Source organism: Scyliorhinus torazame, chromosome 9 (genome assembly GCF_047496885.1).
Source record: "Scyliorhinus torazame isolate Kashiwa2021f chromosome 9, sScyTor2.1, whole genome shotgun sequence".
NCBI lineage: Eukaryota > Metazoa > Chordata > Chondrichthyes > Carcharhiniformes > Scyliorhinidae > Scyliorhinus > Scyliorhinus torazame.
The window spans coordinates 52,420,506-52,447,507 of record NC_092715.1 but is presented as its reverse complement, the minus strand read 5'-3'; the positions used below and the strand labels follow the sequence as shown (position 1 = coordinate 52,447,507).

At 46.5% G+C, this 27,002-nt stretch overlaps 1 protein-coding gene across 5 annotated transcripts in view; it reads right to left on the bottom strand.

The window, feature by feature from the left end:
* snx25 (sorting nexin 25) overlaps positions 1-27,002 on the bottom strand; it is a 369,244-nt gene that overhangs the window by 157,512 nt on the left and 184,730 nt on the right. For all 5 annotated transcript variants that reach the window (XM_072515885.1, XM_072515884.1, XM_072515886.1 and 2 more), the window contains 2 exons: positions 23,729-23,904; positions 16,418-16,604 (listed from right to left, as the gene is read on the bottom strand). In XM_072515885.1, coding sequence (XP_072371986.1) covers positions 16,418-16,604; positions 23,729-23,904 — 363 coding nt within the window. The remainder of the gene's footprint in view (positions 1-16,417; positions 16,605-23,728; positions 23,905-27,002) is intronic.

Genomic DNA, 27,002 nt, shown 5'->3' with positions numbered 1-27,002 from the left:
GTGAAAATGTAAACATTTTTTTGTGAATTTTACAATAAATTTCTTTGTCGTCATACACCACCTACGGTTCTTATTAAAAATACGAGCCAGTGAACAGCAGATTACACTCACATTCGAGATACTGCCCCTCAGCTAATCCACAAATCCTTCAGTGACATCAAAGTTATCACAGGTTTTTCACAGGTCGATACACACCAATGAGCCGCCTATTTTCTGCACTAAATAAACCAAGGGTTGAAAACGGATTTTTAATTTGCATCTTTTTTGGGGGAAAATATTTTAATAATATTTATAATTTTTAACAACAATTTTCAAGAGGAAAAACAACAAAGTAAATAACACCCACACAACCAACAACCAGACCCAGCCATCATGGCTTACATAAACAGTTCCCCAGTCCCCCTTTCCCACTAACTATTTCCCAACTCAACCAACCACCCCGACCTCCCCTCTTTCCCTTGATGCCCCCCCCCCCCCCCCCCCCACCCCTTTGTATCTGCTGACAGCTGAATTTTCCCAAAAAAGTCAATAAACGGCTGCCACCGCTGGGCAAACCCTAGCATCGATCCTCTCAGGGCGAACTTGATCTTCTCAAGCCTGAGAAATCCAGTCATGTCATTGGCCCATACCCCCACCTCCCCGGGGGTTGCGAGTCCCTCCACACCAATAAGATGGGAGGCAAAGGCCACCACATCAGCCTCTCCCGCCCCCTGGACTCCCGGGTCTTCCGACACACCAGAAATCGGCACCTCTGGACTCGGAACCACCCGCACCTTCAAGACCGTGGACATGACATCGGCAAATCCTTGCCAGAATCCCCTGAGCTTCGGACATGCCCAAAACATATGGACATGATCCGTGGGCCCTCCCGCACACCCCGATCCTCCACCCCTTCAAAGAACCTGCTCATACAGGCCACAGTCAAAAGTGCCCTGTGGACCACCGTGAATTGTATCAGGCTATGCCTTGCACACGACGAGGACGCGTTAACCCTATTCAAGGCATCCTCCCACAATCCCACCTCTAGTTCCTTTGCCAACTCTTCCTCCCATTTTCACTTTACGTCCATTATCGGGGCTCCCTCCCATTCAATGAGCTCTTTATAAATTTCTGAGATCTTCCCCTTCCCCACTCCCGTTTTCAACATTACCTTGGTCCTGTATTCCCTGCGGCAGTAGGTGCGGAAAGGTCGAAACCTGCCTCTGTGCAAAGTCCTTCACCTGCAGGTAACGGAACCCATTCCCACCTGGTAGCTCAAACTCCTCCTCCAAGTCCTCCAAGATCGGAAAGCTGCCGTCAATAAACAGGTCCCCTAACCGCTCAATCCCAGCTCTCTGCCACCTCCGAAACACCCCATCTAGCTGTCGCTCCCCCCCCCCCCCCCCACCCTGGCACAAACCGGTGATTGCCACAAATAGGTGTCCATATCGACACTCCCTCCACTCCCATATGCTTCCACCACTGTCCCCACACCTTCAAAGCTGCCACTACCACCAGGCTTGTGGAGTACCCAGCCAGCGAGAATGGCAGAGGTGCCATTACCAGTGCTCCCAAACGCTGTGCCCCTACATGAGTCTGCCTCCACCCGCTCCCAAACCGACCCCTCCCCCACTTCCTGACTATTGCTGTTCGCTGCCCAACAGTAATTCCTGAAATTCAGTAGGGCCAACCCACAGCCCCTCCCACCCCCTCTAGCCACCCCACACCCCCTCGATTAGTTTATTTCCTTCGCAGCCGCTGACGCCCTGTTTTCAAACTCGACCGAACCAGCCTTGGATCCATAAACGTATTAAAATTCCCTCCCCATAATCAGCTGATGGGAGTCCAGATCCGGGATCTTCCCCAATACCCGCCTCATAAACTCTACGTCATCCCAGTTTGGTGCATAAATATTCACCAGCACCACCGGTACCCATCCGCCACAATAGATTATCATAGATTATCATAGAATTTACAGTGCAGAAGGAGACCATTCGGCCCATCGAGTCTGCACCGGCTCTTGGAAAGAGCACCCCACCCAAGGTCAACACCTCCACCCTATCCCCATAACTCAGTAACCCACCCAACACTAAGGGCAACTTTGGACACCAAGGGCAATTTATAATGGCCAATCCACCTAACCTGCACATCTTTGGACTGTGGGAGGAAACCGGAGCACCCGGAGGAAACCCACGCACACACAGGGAGGATGTGCAGACTCCGCACAGTGACCCAAGCCGGAATCGAACCTGGGACCCTGGAGCTGTGAAGCAATTGTGCTATCCACAATGTTACCGTACTGCCCGTGAATACTTCCCACTTCAAATGCCACCCGCTTGTTAATCAGAATCGTCATTCCCCTTCTTTTGGAATATAGCCCGGAATGGAATACCAGCCCGACCCACCCTTCCTCAGCCTAGTCTGATCCACCACCCTCAGGTGTGTCTCCAGTATCATTGCCACGTCCGCCTTTAAGCTTTTCAGTTGCGCGAACACACAGGCCCTCTTGACTGGCCCATTCAGCCCTCTCACATTCCATGTGATCAGCCTGGTTTACCCCCCCTACCCTCCCCGATCAACTATAGCCTTTCCTAGGCCAGCCTCCAAAGTCCGCGACCCGCACCTCAACAAGTTCGCGCTCGGGCACCAACCATCATCGACCCTCACCCTGTCATCCTTCACCAGTCCCTTCCCATTCAGCAGACTGCTACACCCTCCCTCCCCCCACCCCACAACGAAATAACAATCCCAACCCCCATCAACACACTTACCACCTGCTCGCTCCACACTGCGCTTCTGTGAGCTAGCCCACCCTGCTAGCCTGGTAGCCCCCCGCCCATGGCACCTAGAACCCTACCCCCCCCCCCCCCCCCCCCCCCACTGATTCCCCTCTCCCTCGCTCAACCATCCTCCCAGTGTAAACTTTACAATCCCCACCAAACACAAAGAAGAGAAAAAAAACAACCCCCGCCCCCCCCATCAGAAACAAACAAACTGGCCCAGAGCCCAAACAGAGCACCATCCCCAAGTACAGTGCAAAAGTGGTTCATACAAACCAGAAGTAAACCAAGATACAAGATAGGAACAACCCCTCCAGAGTTCAATGTCTTCATTTTCCTGCCAATCCATTGTCTCTAATAAATTCCATCGGCTCCTCTGGTGACACAAAGTAGAGTTCCCCGCCTTCGTACATTACCCACAGACTCGGTACAACATGCCGAACTTCACTCCCTTCTTAAAGAGGGTCGACTTCACCTTGTTGAAGCTCGCCCTCTTTTTGGCCAGCTCCGCACCCAGGTTCTGGCAGGCACGCAGCTCGCTGCCTTGCCATGTATAGCGCCTCATCTGCCTGGCCCACCTCAAAATTTGTTCCTTATCCAGGAACCGGTGCAATCGCACAACTATCGCCCTCGACGGCCCGTTTCTCTGTGGCTTCCTCATAAGCGCCCTGTGCGCCCGGTCCACCCCCAAGGGCCGAGCAAACGCTCCTTCACCGAGCAGCTTCTCGAACATTTTCGGCACAATGCACTGGCGTCCGCTCCCTCACTGCCCTCCGGCAGGCCCACGATCCTCAAGTTCTGCCTGCGCGATCTATTCTCCAGGTCCTCCACCTTGTCCTGCAGCCTCCTCCTCTGTTGATCACTCATCAACCCCATCTCCACAGCCATCGAAGCAAGCTGCTCCCCCACCGCCTCCTCCATCTTCCAGATCGCCTGACCCTGGGCCTCCAACTTCATTTTCATGTGGTCGATCCCCGCCTTTATGGGATCCACCACCCTGGCCAGGTCCTCCAAGTTCTTCTTCCTCTGCTGGGCAAACTTCTCGTGGAGGAAGCTCACAAAGTTGATCCGTCAACCACTGGGCCGACAAGCTCAGACCCTGACCCTCCACCATCTTCCCGTGTGTCGGAGGCTCCACACCAACTTTCGACAGTTGTTCCCTTCTTTTCCGGCCACTTCTAGTTCACAAATCCATAAACCAGTGGGATACTCTCTTCCTCCACCTCTCCTGCACCTTATACAATCACTTAGGTCCGCCGTTAGCCAGGGAAAAGGTCCAGAACGTTCTCCACGAGCAGGAGCCACCAAATGTGCGACCGCTCACTCCATGGTCGCCACCAGAAGTCTTTGATTTGCATCATCACCAGGTTGTTCTTCATGTTTTAGAGCTATAAATATCATTAAATCGTTCAAACCAATTCTACTGCAAACAGCAAAAAAAAAAACACCCGACAGTTACAATCCCAGCTGATGTTATAATTGGATGAGAAGATACCAGATTGGAACCTGGATCAAAAATATCGGCCTCTTTCGCCTCCTGCACTCCTGGCTTTTCCGCTACCCCAAATATCGCTAACCCCCAGCCTGGCTTGACCCGGACCTTCACCACCTTTGAGATCACCTTTGCCACGCCCCCCCAGAACTCATCCGGTGCCGGACACGACCAGAACATGTGTGTGTGGTTCGCCGGGCTTCCCAAGCACCTCCCGCACTTGTCCTCCATTCCGAAGAACCTGCTCAGTCTTGCAACGTCATATGTGCTCTGTGTAGAACCTTAAATTGAATCAGGCGAAGCCTGGCACACGAAGACGAGGAGTTTACCCTGCTTAGGGCATCAGCCCACAGACCCTCCTCAATCTCCTCTCCCAGCTCTTCTTCCCATTTTCCCTTCAGCTCCTCTACCATTGCCTCCCCCTCGTCTCTCATCTCCTGATATATTTCGGGCACTTTGCCCTCTCTGACCCATACCCCGGAAATCACTCTATCCTGGATCCCCTGTGTCGGAAGCAGCGGAAATTCCCTCACCTGTTGCCTCGTAAACGCCCTCACTTGCATATATCTGAAGATATTCCCCGGGGGCAACTCATACTTTTCCTCCAGTGCTCCCAGGCTCGCAAACTCCCCATCAATAAACAAGTCTCTCAATCTCCTAATTCCTGCCCGATGCCAGCTCTGGAACCCTCCGTCCATCCTTCCTGGGACAAACCTATGGTTATTCATGATCGGGGACCACACCGAGGCACCCGTCACCTCCCTGTGTCGCCTCCATTGCCCCCAGATCCTTAGGGTTGTCACCACCACTGGGTTTGTGGTGTATCTTTTCGGGGAGAGCGGCAGCGGCGCCGTCACCAGCGCCTTTAGGCTCGTTCCTTTACAGGACGCCATCTCCAGCCTCTTCCACACCGCTCCCTCTCCCTCCCTCATCCACTTACAAACCATCGCCACATTGGCGGCCCAGTAGTAGTCGTCCAGATTCAGCAACGTTGACATTCAGTTGTCTCCCCTTGACAAACGCTGTCTGGTCTTCATGCACCACCCCCGGGACACAATCCTCGATCCTCGTCGCCAGCACTTTTGCCAGCAACTTGGCGTCTACATTCTGGAGCGAGATAGGCCTATATGTCCCGCATTGCAGCGGATCTTTATCCCGCTTCAGGATTAGTGATATCGTCGCCTCCGACATTGTCGGGGGTAGAGTCCCCCCTTCTCTGGCCTCGTTAAAGGTTCTCGCCAGCAGCGGGGCCAACAAGTCCACATATTTCCTGTAAAATACACCGGGAACCCGTCTGGTCCTGGGGCCTTCCCTGCCTGCATGTTCCCCAGCCCTTTAGTCACCTCATCCACCTCAATTGGCACCCCCAGACCTGCCACCTCCTGCTCCTCCACCCTCGGGAACCTTAGTTGGTCCAGAAACTGTTGCATTCCCTCTTTTCCCTCCGGAGGTTGGGACCTATATAGCCTCTCATAAAAGGTCTTAAACACCTCATTTACCTTCCCTGCTCTCCGCTCCGTAGTTCCCGTTTCATCACTGACTCCCCAAATTTCCCTCGCCGCTATCCTCTTGCGAAGCTGGTGGGCCAGCAGCCGGCTCGCCTTTTCTCCATATTCGTATCTCATCCCCTGTGCCTTCCTCCACTGTGCCTCTGCCTTTCCTGTGGTCAGCAGATCAAACTCCATCTGAAGTCTTCGCCTCTCTCTATATAGTCCTTCATCCGGGGCCTCCGCATATCTTTTATCCACCCTCAAAATCCCCCCCACTAATCTCTCCCTTTCTTTGCCCTCTTTTTCTCCTTGTAAGCCCTAATGGAGATCAACTCTCCCCTAACCACCGCCTTCAGCGCTTCCCATACTACCCCCACCTAGATCTCACCATCATCATTTGGCCTCCAGGTACCTCTCAATACATCCCCGCACCCTTCCACAGACCCCCTCATCCGCCAATAGTCCCACATCCAGTCGCCAGAGTGGGCGCTGTTCCCTCTCCTCTCCTAGTTCCAGATCCACCCAGTGCGGGGCATGGTCTGAAATGGCTATGGCCGAATACTCCGTTCCTGCCACCTTCGAGATCAGTGCCTTGCTCAAAACAAATAAATCTATTCGGGAGTATACCTTATGGACATGGGAGAAAAAGGAGAACTCTTTGGCCAACGGCCTACCAAATCTCCACGGATCCACTCCCCCCATTTGCTCCATGAACCCCTGAAGCACCTTGGCCGCTGCCGGCCTTCTTCCGGTCCTGGATCTAGACCGATCTAACCCTGGATCCAGCACAGTATTGAAATCCCCCCCCCATTATCAGGCTTCCCACCTCCAGAACCGGGATACGTCCCAGCATCCGTTTCATAAATCCCACGTCATCCCAGTTCGAGGCATATACATTTACCAGCACAACCTCCTTTCCCTGCAATCTACCACTCACCATCACATACCTACCCCCGTTGTCCACCACTATATTCCTAGCCTTGAACGACACCCCGTTTCCCCACCAATATCGGCACCCCTCTATTTTTCGCGTCCAACCCTGAGTGGAACACCTGTCCCACCCATCCTTTCCTTAACCTAACCTGATCCGCCACCTTCAGATGCGTCTCCTGAAACATGACCACATCTGCCTTCAGTCCTTTTAAGTCCGCGAACACCTGGGCCCTCTTAATCGGCCCATTTAGGTCTCTCACATTCCACGTGATCAGCCGGCCCGCACCCCCCCCCCCCCCCCGCCGATTGGCTATCCCCTATTCTAGGCCAGTCCCCCGCCCGGGTCCCGCGCACACACCCATCCCCCCAGGCGGCGCCCTCCCGTCCCGACCACCTCTTCCCTTGCCAGCTCCCTCTCGCTCCCAGCAGCAGCAACTCAGTTGATCCCCCCCCCCCCGCTAGATCCCCATCTAGCATGGTTACTCCCCCCATGATGCTTCCGAAAGTCAGCTGACTCCAACTGACCCCGGCTTTCCCCGCTCTCTCCTTGACCCCCCCGTGCGTGGAACTCGCATCCTTCTTGCGCCTATCTTCACGCCATCATCTCCCTAGCGCGGGAAAAAACCCGCACTTTCCTGGATCGGCCCCGCCCCCTATGGCGCAGCTCCCCCATTCCCCAGCCCCCCTCTCAGTCCCTTTTTCCACCGGCGCCCACATTTCTCAGTGTCCCTCCCGTCAAGAGGAGAAAAAAACCCCGTCTATCATCTCGATACTGTGAACATCCCATTCCTCAATTTACATTTCTATGCATCAATATCGTCGTCTCTCCCACAGCATCAGTCCCTCAGTTCTGGTCCAGTTTCTCATCTTGGATGAAGGTCCATGCCTCATCCGACGTTTCAAAGTAGTAATGTTTGCCTTGGTGCGCAACCCACAATCGCGCCGGCTGCAGCATCCCAAACTTTATTTTCTTCTTGTGAAGCACCGCCTTGGCCCGATTAAAGCTCGCCCTCCTTCTCGCCACCTCCGCGCTCCAGTCCTGATATACTCGTATCACCACATTCTCCCACCTGCTACTCCGTACCTTCTTGGCCCAGCTCAAAACAGCCTCTCTGTCGGTGAAGCGTTGAAATCTCACCACTATCGCCCTTGGTGGTTCTCCAGCCTTTGGTCTCCTCACAAGGACCCGGTGAGCCCCTTCCACCTCCAGGGGGCCCGAGGGGGCCTCAGCTCCCATTAGCGAATGGAGCATCATGCTCACATAAGCCCCAACGTCAGCTCCCTCCACTCCTTCGGGGAGACCCAGAATCCGGAGGTTCTTTCTCCTCGAGCTGTTCTCCAGGACTTCGAGCCTTTCGATACACCTCTTATGTAGCGCCTCGTGCGTCTCCATTTTTACCACTAGGCCCTGAATCTCATCCTCGATTTCGGATGCCTTTGCCTTCACCCCACGGAGCTCTATCGCCTGGGCCTTTTGCGTTTCTTTTAGCCCTTCGATTGCCAACAACATCGGCTCCAGCACCTCCTTCTTTAATTCCTCCACTCACCGTCGGAGGAATTCCTGCTGGTCTGGGTCCCATGTCGTCTGGGCTCCATCCGTCGCCATCTTGCTTCTTCCTTCTCTTCTCTGCCGCTGCTCCAAAGGATCCTTCGCAATCTGGCCACTACCACCGATCCTTTCCATACACACCTGGGGGGACTCCTTCCTTCATCACCCAACACTGGGTTTGGTCCGAAACAATTTCCATTGGGGTTCCCGAAAAGAGCCCAAAAGTCCCTTAGAACGGGAGCTGCCGAAACGTGCGGCTTAGCAGTGCATCACCGCAACCGGAAGTCATTAATTAAGTATTAACAACAAGAACTCTATTTTTAATTAAACATGAATAAATTGGATGATGATACAATACTCCTTTACTCGCCCCTCAGTTTACCAATTACACACAGGTTTCAGGATTAACACGGATTGCAAAGTACATCTTAATCTACAATGGTCCCATTAACACAAAGTCTCTTTTAAGCACACAAGATGACTGTGGGCAAATACACGCTCCACTCTTAACCACAAGTGAATGTCTGTGGATGTCTCCTCAGAATTCCCCCAGATGATTGTCACGTGAGTTACCAAACTCCACTCCCAAAAACACGCTTTAAAATCCTCTCATATAATTATTGAGCAGTTTGCATTCTGACATCCAGACCAGGGTTTACAAATGACACCTTTAAACAAAAGTTTCCGCTCCACTTTTAACAGCAAATCCAGTCCAAGATTTTACACCAACCTCTTCAGGATTTCTTTTTCTTGGCTGCTGTGAAAACTGCTCACAATTGGTTTAACTCTCGACTCCCACACTGTATTAAAATGGCATCAGACAGTTGTTATACCATTGAAGGCTGTTGAGCCACTTCAAATCTGGTTCTGCAATTGTCTCTTTAATTCAGAGCACCTTGTTTGCTCTTCCTTGAATTCTTCTGAACCATGCCTGGGTTTCTGCATTTAATTCCAGACTTCTTGGATACTTCCCTTCATTTCTCTAGTTTCTTTACCTAACTAGACTTTCAATTTCTGGCATCTGTTTTCACAACCATTACCCCATAGATGGCTTTTCTTCTAGCAAGGCCGAGAGGGATGTTCCCTCTCTCGCCTTCTAAAACCAACTTCTTCTGGCACAGCTACAACAGCTGCCTTCTCTGTCACTATCAGCTGGAACTTAATCAACACCCATCATATAAACACCTTTGTCCAGTAAAAATCTAACTATACGTTTTACCCTTCCAGGCACAGAAACATTAAATTAAACATACTTAAAACGTAATGTTCACCAATACAAATAAAAAATCCCTTAAAACTACTTTTGTTTCCCTAACACTGAAGCCAGTGTTTGTATTGAATAAAACCTTTCACTTGGTCAGAGAAAATGGATGGAAAACCAGAAGGAAAAAAGCAAATCAAAATGTTCAAATCCTAATGAAAATCAGTAATACTGCACCAATGAGATTGGAGTTTCATTTTCAGGTATACGAGACCAATTTGGATACCCATATGAAGGAAAGGAAGACTGTATGGTGTGTGTATGTCGGTGGGGGGGTGGGGGGGGGGGGTATTCGGCTGTAGACTAACAGTAATATTTCTGTGGAGGCAGCTAAATACATTGATGGGAGTATATCTGAGCAGCAATCCATTTGAACAAGAGCCAAATACGACCATAGTGTGCCGGATCTCGAATAACGACGAGTCAGAATACAGGAGGGAGAGTGAGATCCTAGTGGAGTGGTGCAGCGACAACAATCTCTGCCTCAATGCCAGCAAAACTAATGAGCTGGTCATTGACTTCAGGAAGCAAAGTACTGTACACACCCCTGTCAGCATCAACGGGGCCGAGGTGGAGATGGTTAGCAGTTTCAAATTCCTAGGGGTGCACATCTCCAAAATCTGTCCTGGTCCACCCACGTTGACGCTACCACCAAGAAAGCACAATAGCGCCTATACTTCCTCAGGAAACTAAGGAAATTTGGCATGTCCACATTAACCCTTACCAACTTTTACAGATGCACCATAGACAGCATCCTATCTGGCTGCATCACAACTGCTCGGCCCAGAACCGCAAGAAACACCGCCCAGTCCATCACACGAACCTGTCTCCCATCCATTGACTCCATCTACACCTCCCGCTGCCTGGGGAAAGCGGGCAGCATAATCAAAGACCCCTCCCACCCGGCTTACTCACTCTTCCAACTTCTTCCATCGGGTAGGAGATACAGAAGTCTGAGAACACACACGAACAGACTCAAAAACAGCTTCTTCCCCGCTGTTATCAGACTCCTAAATGGCCCTCTTATGGGCTGATCTCATTAACACTACACCCTGTATGCTTCATCCGATGCCGGTGCTTATGTAGTTACATTGTATACCTTGTGTTGCCCTATTATGTATTTTCTTTTATTCCCTTTTCTTCTCATGTACTTAATGATCTGTTGAGCTGCTCGCAGAAAAATACTTTTCACTGTACCTCGGTACACGTGACAATAAACAAATCCAATCCAATCCAATCCAATCCAATCCAAATTAGCCATCAGCTTTGACAATCTGTCACAATCTTTACATTCAATTTCCAGTTCCCTTTTCTCCTCATTTTTTTTAAAAATAGGGCCGTAGGAGCTATTCTTAAAGACCAAGAAAACCCTCCGCTGAACGCAAGTAAATAGGTTTCAGGTGGAGTTTACACACATATATTGTTCCCTTGATCTATCCTTAGGTTTCAGTAACCACATTGGAAAGTGGCATTCCAACCACAGTCCGTGTGTAGTTCAACAGCCGAGGAAGTCAGACCAGTTCCATATCCCATTACACGTTGTTTGAAAGCCACCATGAATCCCGCAGTGCTCAGAAAATTAGATTGCAGCATGCTTCATATTTTTGTGACTATTTTTAAGCCTGAACTTCAAAAAATATATAATTACTTTTCTCTTCTAGCCTTTCTCTCCACTTAATCCTAAACCAAGATACATCCCTCACCTGCCCTTTCATCCATCATTAGCCACCTAGGTGGTGGGCCCTATCAATGTAAAATGAATTCTGCATTGATTTTGACTCTCCCTCATGGGAAAACATATAACTTGCAACTTTCAATAGCATACAAAGGTTTAGAATACACAACAGAGAATTGCAAAGATAACACCATCGGAGGCACACTTTCTGCTTTGGGTACAATCAGAAAAATAGTGCCCAAAATTCTACTGGTAAGGTTGCAATTCAAATTTTCACTAAAATTCAATTACTGTGAGACCATAAGAAATAGGAACAGGAGTAGGCCATTCGGCCCCTCAAGCCTGCTTCGTCATTCAATAGGATCATGGCTGATCCGACATTCATCATGCCTACTTTCCACCCCTTGCCCCCAAAACCATTGATTCTCTTATTGACTAAGAATTTATCTATCTCCACCTTAAATACACACAAGGACTCTGTCCTCATAGCTCCCAAAGGAAGGAGTTCCAAAGACTCTCAACCCTCTGATAGAAGAAATTCCTCCTCATCTTAGACTTAAATGAACAAACAAAGAAAATTACAGCGCAGGAACAGGCCCTTCGGCCCCCCCACCTGCGTCGATCCAGATCCTTTATCTAAACCTGTCTTCTATTTTCCAAGGATCTACTTCCCTCTGTTCCCCGCCCGTTCATATATCTGTCTAGATGCATCTTAAATGATGCTATCGTGCCCGCCTCTCCCACCACCCTCTGCGTAAAAAACTTTCCACGCACATTACCCTTCAACTTTCCTCCTTTCACCTTGAAATCGTGACCCCTTGTAATTGATACTCCCACTCTTGGAAAAAGCTTGTTGCTATCCACCTGTCCATAACTCTCATAATTTTGTAGACCTCAGTCAGGTCCCCCCTCAACCTCCGTCTTTCCAACGAAAACAATCCTAATCTACTCAACCTTTCTTCATAGCTAGCACCCTCCATACCAGGCAACATCCTGGTGAACCTCCTCGGCACCCTCTCTAAAGCAGCCACATCCTTCTGGTAATGTGGCGACCAGAACTGCACGCAGTATTCCAAATGTGGCCTAACCAAAGTCCTATACAACAGTAACATGACCTGCCGACTCTTGTACTCAATACCCCGTCCGATGAAGGCAAGCTTGCTGTATGCCTTCTTGACCACTCTATTGACCTGCGTTGCCACCTTCAGGGTACAATGGACCTGAACTCCCAGATCTCTCTGTACATCAATTTTCCCCAGGACTCTTCCCTTGACCGTATAGTCCACTCTTGAATTAGATCTTCCAAAATGCATCACCCCGCATTTGCCTGGATTGAACTCCATCTGCCATTTCCCTGCCCAACTCTCCAATCTATCTATATTTTGCTGCATTCTCTGACAGTCCTCCTCGCTATCTGCAACTCCACCAATCTTAGTATCATCTGCAAATGGGCACCTCTTTATTCTGAGATTACGCCCTCTAGTCCGAGACACTCCTGTGAGCATTTACCCTGTCAATCCCCTTAAGAATCCTCTATATTTTAATGAGATCACCAATCATTGTTCTAAATTCCAATGAGTAGTGTCCCAACCTGTTTAACCTTTCCTCCTAAGACAATCCCTCCATACCGGGGGTCATCCTAGTGAACCTTCTCTGAACCGCTCACCTCCAATGAAATAATATCTCTCCTTCAATAAGGGGACCAAAGCTGCTCACAGTACTCCAGATGTGGCCTCACCAGTACCTTGTACAGTTGCAGCAAGACTTCCCTACTCTTATGCTCCAACCCCCAACATTCTATTAGCCTTCCTGATTAGCTGCTGAACCTGCGTGCACAAGTACCCCAAGTCCCTTTGTGTTGCATGCAGCTTTTTGCAGATTTTCTCCATTTAAATAATACTCAGCTCTTTGTGCTCCCTTCCAAAAACAACAACTTCACATTTTCCCACAATGTACTCCATTCGCCAACTTTCTGGCCACATTTATCAATATCTCTTTACAAACTGTTTGTATCCCTCTCGCAACTTGCCTTTCACCTATTTTTGTGTCTTCTGAAAATTTGGCTACAGCACATCCGCTTCCTTCCTCCAAGTCATTAATACATATTGTAAACTGTTGCGGTCCCAGTACTGATCACGGTGGAACCCCACTGGTTACAGGTCACCAACCTGAAAAAGGCCCCTTATCCCCACTCGCGGTCTCCTGCCCGTTAGCCAATTATCTATCCATGCCAATATACTACCTCCAACACCATGGGTTCTTATCTTATGACTTACGGTTTGTGAAGTACCTTATCAAACACCTTCTGGAAGTCCAAATGCATCGCATCTACTGGTTTCCCTCTACCCACTGGTTGAGACTTCCTCAAAAAACTCTGAATAAATTAGTCAGACACTATTTCCCTTTGATGAAGTCATGCTGACTCTGCTTGATTAGATTATGATTTTCCAAAATTTTCCTTAACAATTGATTCCAACATTTTCCAATAATAGATGTTAGGCTAATCGGCCAACAGTTACCTGCTTTTTGCCTCCCTCCCTTTTTGAATACGGGTGTCACATCGGCAGTTTTCCAATCCTCTGGTACTTCTCCAGAATGCAAGGATTTTTGGAAAATTACAACCAATGCATCTGTTATCTCTGTAGCAACTTATTTTAGGATCCTAGGATGCAAGCCATCAGGGCCAGGGGATTTATCTGCCTTTAGCCCCAATTGTTTGTCTAATACGACTTCATTTTGATGGTATTTAATTCCTCCCCTGTATTCTTTATTATTACTAGGCTGTTCAAAGTATCTTCTACAGTAAAGACTGATGCAAAATATCTGTTTAACTCCTCTGCCATTTCCTTGTTCCCATAACTATTTCCTCAGATTCATTTTCCATGGGGCCTATGTTCACTTTGACCTCTCGCTTCTTTTTTATATATTTAAAAAAGCTCCAATTGTCAGTTTTTATATTCCTCGCTAGTTTGCCCTCGTAGTTTATTTTCTCTCTCTTCATTATCTTTAGTCCTCCTTTGTTGGATTCTGAATCGATCCCAGACTTCGGGATCACTGACTTTTGCCTCCTTATATGCTTTTTCTTTCAACTTAATACTCTCCTTAACTTCCTTAATTAGCCATGGTTGGTTTATCCCTCTCTCTTCTTTCCTCCTTTCTGGGATATATTTTTGCTGAGAGTCATGAATTACCTCCTTAAATGTCTGCCACTCCTTGTTTACTGTCTTTTCTGTTAATCTATCGCACAGTCCACTCCAGCTAATTCTATTCTCATTTCATTGAAATTCCTTTTATTTAAGTTAAACACAGTTGTTTCCGAGCCAGGTTTCTCACTCTTAATTTGAATATTAAATTCTATCATGTCATGATCACTACTTGCTAGGTATCTTTTACTCGGAGGCCGTTTATTTAGTCTGCCTCATTATCCATTACCATTTCCAAGATAATCTGTTCCCTGGTTGGCTCCATTACATTTTGCTCTAGGAAACTTTCCCTACTGCACTCTCTGAATTCATTGTCGTAGCTACCCTTATCAACTTAATAACCCAATCAACAAAAAGATTAAAGTCATTCATAACTATTGCTCTATTCTTTTTACATGCTCCTATTATTTGTTGATTTATACCCTTTCCCACAATGTGCCAACTGTCTGTGGATCTAAATGTCTTCTTTCCCTCGCTTGTCTTTAACCTCCATCCAGATGGACTCTACATCATCCGAGTCTAGATCGTCTCTCACAACAGTCCTCATTTCATCTCTTATTTACAGTGCAACCCCACCACCTTTCCCTTCCCTCCTAACCTTCTGAAAGGTTACATACCCCTCAAAGTTCCCAGTTTTTATATCCTTGTAACCACGTCTCTGTAATTACTATGAGATCCATTACCATGATTTGTGCCATCAGTTTGCCTAACTTATTCCGTATGCTTTGTGCATTAAGATACAAAGCCATTAGACTTGTTTTTTGCCATTTTTAATCATCCTAACTTTTCTTTGTACTTGGCCCTATTTGCCTCTTGCCCTATCTACTATTATTGCATTTTACTGTTCTTTCTTTTATTACTGTCCTTTTGTCTCTTTCCCTTATCATTCTGCTTACCCTTGCTACACCCCTACCATACCAGTTTACATAATCATATAAACATAAAATCTGCCATGAAACAGCACGATCAGACATCATAGAACACCATTGTTTCACATTTCATGAAAACGATTCCTTGTGTTTAAGAGTGGTAACCTGCTGCAGTTTTATTAATACAACTGAAAATTTGTGTTTCACCAAATATCAGCATTTTTATTCAATGTATCCAAATCTCCACTTGCGAATAACCAGATTTTAAAATAACCAAAAGAACCATATAGTATAATTTAATAGTTTCATTGATGTACACTAGCCAGTTAATTTGTAAATTAGACATCTTTGCTATGAAGGTGCTCAACCTGTGTCTGACAATGTCTGTGTACTTAACAAAAATTAGCACAATTTAAAAAGCCTCCTGGACCAGAGATACAGCAGAATCTCATAAAGCCAACTTGGGGGTGTTTTCTTTTTGTATTCTTTGATGGGATGTGGATATCGCTGGCAAGGTCAACAAGATTTGTTGCCCAAACCCTTGCTAGGCCATTCAAAGGGCAGTTAAGAGTTAGCCACATTACGTTGTTCTGGAGTCAGAGGTAAGGGCAGCAGAATCCCCTCGGTAAAGGGCCTTAAGTGAGCTAGATGGGTTTTTCTGACAATTAATGACATCGGTATAGTCACAATTATTGAACCCAGCTTTATATTCCAGATTTATTAACCAAATTTAAATTCCACCTGCATGTGGGGAATTGAACCCATGTCCCCGGGACATTAGCCTGGACATTACAAGTCTAGTGAAAATGCCACCATCTTCCCCACAGTGTGGGCAGTTTTGCGGGTAAGCCCGGTTCAAACCGCAATCTTTTGCATTGGTTTGGTCAATTCCACATAGCTTGCACCATCATTCCTGCTGTAAACAAGTGGAAATTTTTACTTCATAGTCTCCAGCTCTAGTTTTAACAGAGACAACATCTTGACAACAGAAAAATGCCCCAAAGTGCTTCACAGAAATATAATCAAGAAAATAGATGCTGAGCCAAATGAGGAAATTAAAGCTTGGTCAAAGTAGCGGAATGTAAACAGATTTTTAAAAAGGATATAATCACAATGTCACCACAACAGCTCCCCAAAAAACACTTGTAAAAACATGGCTACTGTACATAGGAGTGAGTTGTTTTACCTCAGCTGCTTTAAGAACTCCACATCAGAGCTGCTGTTGATAAGTTTGATGAACTCCTCATAGGAAGGAGCATATGTGTAGGCTTTCTTGTGACGCTCATTCACTTGCTCCCTGTGTTCCATCTGGGTTAGCAGCATTCGATTAATGTAGTCTGGATCACTCAGCAGTTCCACCATTGGTTTTAGTACTGTCAAAAATAGATTCAGGTATGAGTTTAGAATTGACAAAACTCCGAACGCAAATCCAAGTTGACAATTGTCATAAACACTTGACACTATGAACTAATACTTAAGAAAATGTGCTTCTTTCAACTTTTCTCTCAGAAAGGCATAATTTCCATCAGCATTGGCAACTTTCAAGTGCCAGATAGCTGTTTTTCTTCTGTGATAAGCAGGCAGTGGTTGTTGTAGGCCAAGGGCTAGATTTCCCAGACCCATAAAAGTGGAACAACAGCAATTTTCCAGAAAATAGGTGTCACACCGGTTTGCTGACGAGGTCCTGCCTCTGGCTGCTTTTTCCAAGGGTGGACTGGATGCGGTCAGAAACCCAGGCATCAGTGGTACTGTGCTAATTAAGGTTGCTAAGTTAACTATCAGTAAATTAGTAACCTCACCCCAGCAACTAAGAGGAGACAGCTTCACAATGAGGGGCTTTACTGGTTACTAGCAGATAATGGCAATGCTGCTGTATTCCAATGTCACAGCCTTGCCATTCAGTGAGGTTTTCCTGCAAATGGGAGTCTGTGATTTTCATGGCAGCCACTCCCCAGATAGTGATGGAGCCTCCCTTACTTTCCTGCTGCTTGGCCCTCAGCAGCACTCCCACTGGTCATTCGAGGGCTGCCGGTCTCCTTTGCGTTGGGCCCTTGCTGTATTCAATTTTAGCCTCTGGAACCTGCCCTAACTAGAACAGGGAGGCAGCTTCTAATTAAAGCGGGCAGGTGTGCTATGAATGTGAGTGGGTTCAGGACCCAGAAATGGTCCTGCCTCCCGAATGTTCTCAAAGTTGAGAAAATTCAGCACGATGTAGGAACTTTGGGGGATGGAGGGGAGGAAATAAACATTTATCCTGTACCTCACCAATATTCACACTTTTCTATATTCTTTCATGGGACATGGGAGTCACTGGCTCGGGCAGCATTTGTTGCCCAACTACCCTTGAGAAGATGGCGGTGAGCTGCCTTCTTGACCCTCTGAAGTCCATGTGGTGTAGGTGCACCTACTGTGCTTTTAGGGATGGAGTTCCAAGATTTTGACCCAGCGACAGTGAAGGAACGGTGATATATTTCCAAAACAGGATAGTATGTGGCTTGAAGGGGACTTGCACATGGTGTTCCCATGTATCTGCTGCCTTTGTCCTTCTAGGTGGTAGAGGTCGCAGATTTGGAAGGAGCCTTGATGATTTCCTACAGTGTATTTGTAGATGGTGCACACTGCTCCTACTGTGTCCACAGGCTCTGACAAACAGCAATGCAATAATAACTAGTTTATCTGTTTTCATGATGCTGGTTGAGGGATAAATATGAACCAAGACACAGGGGATGATTCCTCAGAACAGTGCCATGGAATGCTTTACGTCCATTTGCATGGATAGTCAGGGTCTCAGTATAATGCCTCATCTGAAAGACAGCACTTCCGACAGTGCAGGATTCCTTCAGTGACTGAGAGAATGTGCAAACTCCACACAGTCACTCCAGGTCAGAGTTGTATCCAGGTCCCAAATGCGTGGGTTTCCTCCGGGTGCAGTCCAAAGTTAGGTGGATTGGCCATGCTAAATTGCCCCTCGTATCCAAAAATGTGCAAGTTAGGTGGGGTTATGGGGATAGGGCAGGGGAGTGGGCAGGGGAGTGGGCCTAGGTGCTTTTTTAGTGCAGACTCGATGGGCCAAATGGCCTCCTTCTTCATTGTAGTCATTCTATTATCTGTCAGAGGCGATGGAACCATGCGCCTGTTAGCTGTGACAATATTTGAACAAATAGGCAAATGTTTGGCTAATGTAGCCGGACCAGGATCACAATCCATTTCATTTGCTGCAAACACTGAGGCCCTTTGCAAGCTTGGCCCAATACAGGCAATGTCAGCCCACTCTGTGTTACAATGTTCCAACCTAGAAAAGGTGCAAACCCATAAAAGGTGCAAATCCATTCAAGCAGAATGCATTTCGAAGGGTTTATATTATACTCACAGCCCAAGACCTCAGATGTCAACATGTTTTATGTGGAAAGTGAGATCATTATGTACTTAAATCACGGCTGGGAGAAAAAAAAGCCATAGGATACTCTACCGTATTCAACTGGATAGGAACCTTCACTCATTTTTCTTCACTTACCCTATTCTTTAGGGGCCATGAACCTCATTTGAACACTTTATTCATACATGTCACTGACTCAGGTTCTGCCAGACTAAGTTCACAGCTCCAGAACAAAGAGGAAGGGGCAGGGCAGAAATCAGATACAATCAGTAGCCGGAATCCACGTTAGAGTGTCAGGATCGGAATCAAAAAGCAAGGACACTAACATTGATTTATTCCACTCTGATTCCAAATCAAGCAACATTAATCAATCTCCTGTCCTTTCCCTTACGAGCAATCTAGGGTCTGGAGTGCTGCTTCTGAAAGTGGTCACATCATCAAACTACGTACCATACTATATTTAAGTATACTGTTCACAGTTCAGTCTGCTCCAAGCCCGAAAGGTAAATTCATACCAAACTCCCAAATGAAACAGAGGGAAAAAATGCCTAATTTTAAAATGGCCCTCACTATTTAACAAAGTTAAACAACAGTTTGTCTTGTGGGTTTGTGCAGCTGCATGAGGCAGTTGAGCTGCCACTGTTTTTAGCTCACTGAATTTAAAAACATTTGTGGCACTGGGAACCGGCTGACAAGATTGATAGGCCAGGTACAGAAACTGCCACAAAGTCCTGGCTGAATTGACATTGGCCATCTGCAAGAGCACTCAAGTCAACACATGAACTCGATATTGCTATATGGACTATGTGATTAACCACTCTCGTTTACACAAAAGATCAAGACCATGCTATGAATAAGTAACAAATTTCCAGACACAGATGATCAATTTTGCAGCAGGAGGAAGGACAGACAAAAGAAGCCATCAGACTCCATAATGGGCTCATAGCTGGTCAGGCAAAGGTGTTTCAGAGGACAATGGATCTTGATTGAATCACACTGGATGAGCAGAAGTATCCTGCTTATTCCCATTAATGAGTTTGGGTCTGATGAGACAATAGAGCTCAGGCCAGTTGGGGGCATGTACCCATGACTCAATGCTAACAGACCGGTATGAAAGAAGGAACATCGGAACAGATCTTCAGCAACAATGTGGGAGTCCCCCAGGCATAACCATCGCAAGAAGGGACGACTCTGGGTTTCGAAACCCAGAGAAGATATCCACATCAGAAGATCGTAGCCTGGCCAGCCTCCTTCACTAAGTGTGGGTAATACCTAGAGCTCAGCTGTGAGACTGAGTCATATTTTGTGTGAGTGAGATAATTGCGAATAAATCTGTGTTAAACAATGAACCTGATTTGTCATTTGTTCATCTCGCAAATAAGAGCACCTGGGTAAAACGTTTGAAAAATAAACTGGTCCAAATTCCTGAGATTTTACAGACACAACACACTCAACCTCTTGCAAGTGGATAGAATAGAGATTCAGAATGATGTTTTCAAACAGGGCAAGGCCAAGGTGATTGTTACTTTCACAGGAAGAGAGCAAGGAGCTGATTTAGGATTGAGAAGTGAATATCCATAGGAACAAAATGTATCAGAAAACTAGCATTGTTGGGCCAAAGAAGCAAGAGGCCGCAGCAACATGCAGTGCAGTGCTCTTCTGACAAAATACGGAAAATTAAGAAAGAAACTTAACAGGAATTATTGTCAGTCATTTAAACTCGCTCTGGGGCGAGATCTTCTGGCTGTTCATGCCGGTGGGATCTTCTGGTCCTGCCAATAGCGCATCTCCGCTGGGGGTTTCCCAGTGGGGTGGGGTGGATTCAATGGGAAATCCCATTTACAGCTGTGAGACCAGAAGATCCCACCCCCAGCCAACGGCGGCTGCCTCCCGCTGCCAAGAAACATACTGTGGGGAGGCCAGAGAACATAGTTTGTGGTGAGAGAACAGGAGATTACAGTGCTCTCTCCCACATATCATGGGAGTAGCAGCTTCGCCTCAACCAAAGCAAAACTTTAGGGATATGTTACTGGACTAGTAATCCAGAGACCTGGATTAAAGATGTAGAGACAGGAGTTAAAAATCCACCATGGCACAAATTCAAATAAATAAATAAATCTGGAATTAAAAAAAGCTAGCACCAGAAATGATAAACATAAAGCTACCAAACTGTTGTAAAACCTTACCCGGTTGTCACTAATGTCCTTCAGGGAATGAAATTGAATAGGACACTCCTGGCTGCCCTCTGAAATGGGAGTAAACCATTCACTTGTATCTCAAAAGGTAACTAGGAATGAGCAATGCCAGCGACAAAACAAAACAATGGAGGCTGCTGTTAGGTCTCCCTCCCTTTTATTACATAGAACATAGAACAATACAGCGCAGTACAGGCCCTTCGGCCCACGATGTTGCACCGAAACAAAAGCCATCTAACCTACACTATACCATTATCATCCATATGTTTATCCAATAAACTTTTAAATGCCCTTAATGTTGGCGAGTTCACTACTGTAGCAGGTAGGGCATTCCACGGCCTCACTACTCTTTGCGTAAAGAACCTACCCCTGACCTCTGTCCTATATCTATTACCCCTCAGTTTAAGGCTATGTCCCCTCGTGCTAGCCATTTCCATCCGCGGGAGAAGGCTCTCACTGTCCACCCTATCTAACCCTCTGATCATTTTGTATGCCTCTATTAAGTCTCCTCTTAACCTTCTTCTCTCTAACGAAAACAACCTCAAGTCCATCAGCCTTTCCTCATAAGATTTTCCCTCCATACCAGGCAACATCCTGGTAAATCTCCTCTGCACCCGTTCCAAAGCCTCCACGTCCTTCCTATAATGCGGTGACCAGAACTGTACGCAATACTCCAAATGCGGCCGTACCAGAGTTCTGTACAGCTGCAACATGACCTCCTGACTCCGGAACTCAATCCCTCTACCAATAAATGCCAACACTCCTTAGGCCTTCTTCACCACCCTATCAACCTGGGTGGCAACTTTCAGGGATCTATGTACATGGACACCTAGATCCCTCTGCTCATCCACACTTTCAAGAACTTTTCCATTAGCCACATATTCCACATTCCTGTTTTTCCTTCCAAAGTGAATCACCTCACACTTCTCTACATTAAACTCCATTTGCCACCTCTCAGCCCAGCACTGCAGCTTATCTATATCCCTCTGTAACCTGCTACTTCCTTCCTCACTATCGACAACACCACCGACTTTAGTATCGTCTGCAAATTTACTCACCCACCCTTCTGCGCCTTCCTCTAGGTCATTGATAAAAATGACAAACAGCAACGGCCCCAGAACAGATCCTTGTGGTACTCCACTTGTGACAGAACTCCATTCTGAACATTTCCCATCAACCACCACCCTCTGTCTTCTTTCAGCTAGCCAATTTCTGATCCACATCTCTAAATCACCCTCAATCCCCAGCCTCCGTATTTTCTGCAATAGCCTACCGTGGGGAACCTTATCAAACGCTTTGCTGAAATCCATATACACCACATCAACTGCTCTACCCTCGTCTACCTGTTCAGTCACCTTCTCAAAGAACTCGATAAGGTTTGTGAGGCATGACCTACCCTTCACAAAGCCATGCTGACTATCCCTGATCATATTATTCCTATCTAGATGATTATAAATCTTGTCTCTTATAATGCCCTCCAAGACTTTACCCACTACAGACGTGAGGCTCACCGGTCTATAGTTGCCGGGGTTGTCTCTGCTCCCCTTTTTGAACAAAGGGACCACATTTGCTATCCTCCAGTCCTCTGGCACTATTCCTGTATCCAATGATGACATAAAAATCAAAGCCAATGGTCCAGCAATCTCTTCCCTGGCCTCCCAGAGAATCCTAGGATAAATCCCATCAGGCCCCGGGGACTTATCTATTTTCAGCCTGTCCAGAATTGCCAACACCTCTTCCCTACTTACCTCAATGCCATCTAATCTATTTACCTGGAGCTCAGCATTCTCCTCCACAACATTATCTTTTTCCTGAGTGAATACTGACGAAAAATATTCATTTAGTATCTCGCCTATCTCTTCAGACTCTACACACAACTTCCCATCCCTGTCCTTGACTGGTCCTACTCTGTCCCTAGTCATTCGCTTATTCCTGACATACCTATAGAAAGCTTTTGGGTTTTCCTTGATCCTTCCTGCCAAATACTTCTCATGTCCCCTCCTTGCTCGTCTTAGCTCTCTCTTTAGATCCTTCCTCGCTACCTTGTAACTATCCATCGCCCCAACTGAAACTTCACACCTCATCTTCACATAGGCCTCCTTCTTCCTCTTAACAAGAGATTCCACTTCTTTGGTAAACCACGGTTCCCTCGCTTGGCACCTTCCTCCCTGCCTGACCGGTACATACTTATCAAGAACACGCAATAGCTGATCCTTGAACAAGCTCCACTTATCCAGTGTGTCCAAAACTTGCAGCCTACTTCTCCACCTTATCCCCCCCAAGTCACGTCTAATGGCATCATAATTTCCCTTCCCCCAGCTATAACTCTTGCCCTGCGGTGTATACTTATCCCTTTCCATCCTTAACGTAAACGTCACCGAATTGTGGTCACTGTCCCCAAAGTGCTCACCTACCTCCAAATCCAACACCTGGCCTGGTTCATTACCCAAAACCAAATCCAATGTGGCCTCACCTCTTGTTGGCCTGTCAACAAACTGTGTCAGGAAACCCTCCTGCACACACTGAACAAAAAACGACCCATCTAATGTACTCGAGTGCATTCCAACACTAACCAAACTAATGATGCAAGCACCATCCATTGATGCTGAATCTCTTCCTGAAAATAATTACCTTTCCTACCCCACTGAATTCGGTAACTCCGCATAGGCAATCCAAATGGTATCATTACCAGCAAGATTGTTCAGTTGAGTTTACAGAGGTAAAACTCCGTCAAAATTTCATTAAGATTTCACTGCAGCTTCCCCCACTTTTACAAATGAAGGGCAAATTAATTGCAGCAAGTGGTGGATTTTCCTTTCAGACTTTAAGTTACTATTGGGGAAAGCAAAATTGTCAAGGGCAGATTGAGGCACAACTCAGCTACAGCTTCTTTAAGCAATCTGAATTCCCAAGGACTCACACATACCTTTCATGGCTAATATTTCTGCAAGAACAACCTTTAGGCTATGAGAAGCGACATCTTTCGTGTTCAAGAGACAAAGCACCAGCACCCGTGAGCACGTGCGTAGGAATATGTCCTCATCCTCAAAACTCTTCAAGCATGGATGTAGGGGGAAAGGTTTCGGCTGCTGCTCCTCTTGCCTAAAAGGAATAATAGCCAGGCAGCATTAAACCAAAACATATCCACGTTTCAAAGCTTTAGGAGAGCAATGCTCGGCAAAAACCCTTGCACGCAAACAGCTAGCTCAATAACATCAGTACAAAGTTTTTTTAATAGCAGGAACGTCAACCAATCTGGTGAGTTTTATTTAGGGGGTCAATAAAAAGAAAAAGTTGAATGCACTATGTAATCACGTGCTCCAATAAAGGAGATCAGTACTGGGGAATGAAACAATTTTTCAGTTTCAATTCCAATGTCCCAATCATTAGTTCCCGGCTCAAACCAGATGCATAGAAATATGTAGGGTAGTGGGTGCCTGGAACTCGCTACCGGAGGTGGTGGTGGAAGCAGGGACGATAGTGACATTTAAAGGGCATCTTGACAAATACATGAATAGAATGGGAATAGAGGGATACGGACCCAGGAAGTGTAGAAGATTGTAGTTTAGTCGGGCAGCATGGTCGGCACGGGCTTGGAGGGCCGAAGGGCCTGTTCCTGTGCTGTACATTTCTTTGTTTGTAACATCTCGAATTCAGGAATAAGCCATTCAGCCACTCAACCCTACACCACCATTTAATGAGACCATAGCTGATCCACATCACAACACCATTTTCTCAAGATGCAATGCTATATCTAAATTGTCCTACTAATGACACCCAACTCAACTGCAATACCATGAGAACGCCAATTATTCCACCAATGTGAATTTTCCATTTCCAACAGAGAAAATACCTTGCAAGCTTTCTGCTTGAAATCTTCCATGAAGTGGTAAACGGCAGATAGTATCTTTAGGCAAATTTATAGTACAAAACTGAGTTTTCATGCACTAGACAACCTTCAGTATTTGACATTTCAATGAGTAGGACAGACTGGCACTGATTATTTCATTCCTCTTTTAATACAATTACTAAACTTGGAATATTTCACCTTTTATGCAATGAATATGAAGCAGCTTGGAACATGCTGATGGACAAGGCGGTCGAGGGTCATGGGGGTACAGACAGGAAAGTGGAGTTGAGACCACAGCCAGATCAGCCATGCTCTTATCGAGTGTTAGAGCAGGATTGAAGGACTGAATGTTCCTATTTGCATTCCAAGGTTTGAAAACATTCCTCCTTCATATACATTGGAAGCCTCACCTTTGCATTTTCACTCTCTGAACCCAGCAGTAGAATGGGGAATAATATGTTTAGAGCTCATCAGCTATCCCACACATTCAGAGCTAGCCCTCAGCAGCACTTGGTTTAAAGTGATAATGAAGAACACCAAGGTTATTTAGAGAGAAACCGAGCGATTGAATTTTTAAAAAAAATTTTTAATTGCCACAGGATTCTTTATTGAACTGGGTGCTAGGGCAGCATTCCCCTGGTCTGTACCAACTAAACAATTGCGATCAACCAGAGAAAAAAACTGCGCCACCCACTCCTGTCATCCCTGCACTTAGGTTTTGATTCTTGCTGCAGCCATTCTGGTGGTCCTCAAAAGGATTATCGCAGAGAAACCTAAAATAGGGAATTCAGAAGAAACCTCTTTACCCAGAGAGTGGAGGACGTATAGAATCAGAGAATAGTTGAGGCAAATAATACAGATGCATTTAAGGGGAATTAGATAAGCATCTGAGGAAGAAGGACACTGATGCTTATGCTGATAAGAGTTGGAAAACATATCAACAAGGATGGATAGGACACTCGGCCTCTCGAGCCTGCTCCACCATTCAATAAGATCATGGATAATCTGATTCTAAAATAGAAACATAGAAAATAGGTGGAGGAGTAGGCCATTTGGCCCTTCAAGCCTACACCACCATTCAACATGATCATGGCTGATCATGCAAATTCAGTATCCCCCTCCCGCTTTCTCTCCATACCCCTTGATCCCTTTAGCCACAATATAACCAACGAACTGGCCCCAACAGCTTTCTGTGGTAGAGAATTTCACAACTTCACAACTCTGAGAGAAGATGTTCTTCCTCATCTCAGTCCTGAATGGCTTATCCCTTATTCTTAGGCTGTGGCCCCTAGTCCTCGACGTCCCCAACATTGGGAACATTCTTCCCGCATCTAGCTTGTCCAGTCCCATCAGGATTTTATACGTTTCTACGAGATCCACTCTCATTCTTCTAAACTCCAGTGAGTACAATCCTAGTCTATCCAGTCTTTCTTCATATGTCAGTCCTGTCATCCTGGCAATTAGTCTGGCGAACCTTCGCTGGACACCCTCAATAACAAGAATGCTCTTCCTCAAACTAGGAGACCAAAACTGCACACAATACTCAAGGTGTGGCTTCACCAAGGCCTTGTATAACTACAGTAAGATATCCCTACTCCTATACTCAAATCCTCTCACTATGAAGGACAACATGTCATTAGCTTTCTCCACTGCCTGCTGTACCTGCATGCCAACCTTCAGTGACGGTTCCATCGTGACACCCACGTCTCGTTGCACTTTCCCTTTTCCTAAACTGCCACCAGATAACAATTTGCCTTCCTGTTTTTGCCACCAAAGTAGATAACCTCCCATTGTCCCACATTACATTGCATTTGGCAAGTATTTGTCCACTCAGCCAGCCTGCCCAAGTCACCCTGCAGCCTCTTTGCATCCTCCTCACAGCACAATGTCATATGCAAATTGTGAACAGTTGGGGTCCCAGCATTGAACCCTGCGGTACCCCACTCGTCACTGCCTGCCACTCTGAAAAAGACCCACTCTCTGCTTCCTGTCTGCCAACCAGTTCTCTATTCACATCAATACATTACCCCCAATACAATGAGTTTTAAGCTCAACATACATATTTTTGCCTAACTTGGATAACATTTCACACCCTTTCTTATCAAAGATCTACTCACCTCTTCCTTAAAAATATTCAAAGACTTTGTTTCCATCACCTTTTGAGGAAGAGAGTTCCAAAGGCTCATGGGCGAGGAAAGAAAATTCTACTCATCTCTGTCTTAAACAAGCAACCTCTTAATTTTAAACTGTGACGCCTAATTCTAGATTGTCCCACAAGAGGAACCATTTTTTCTACATCCACCCTGTCAAGACCCCTCTGGATCTTATAGATTTCAATCAATCAAGTCAC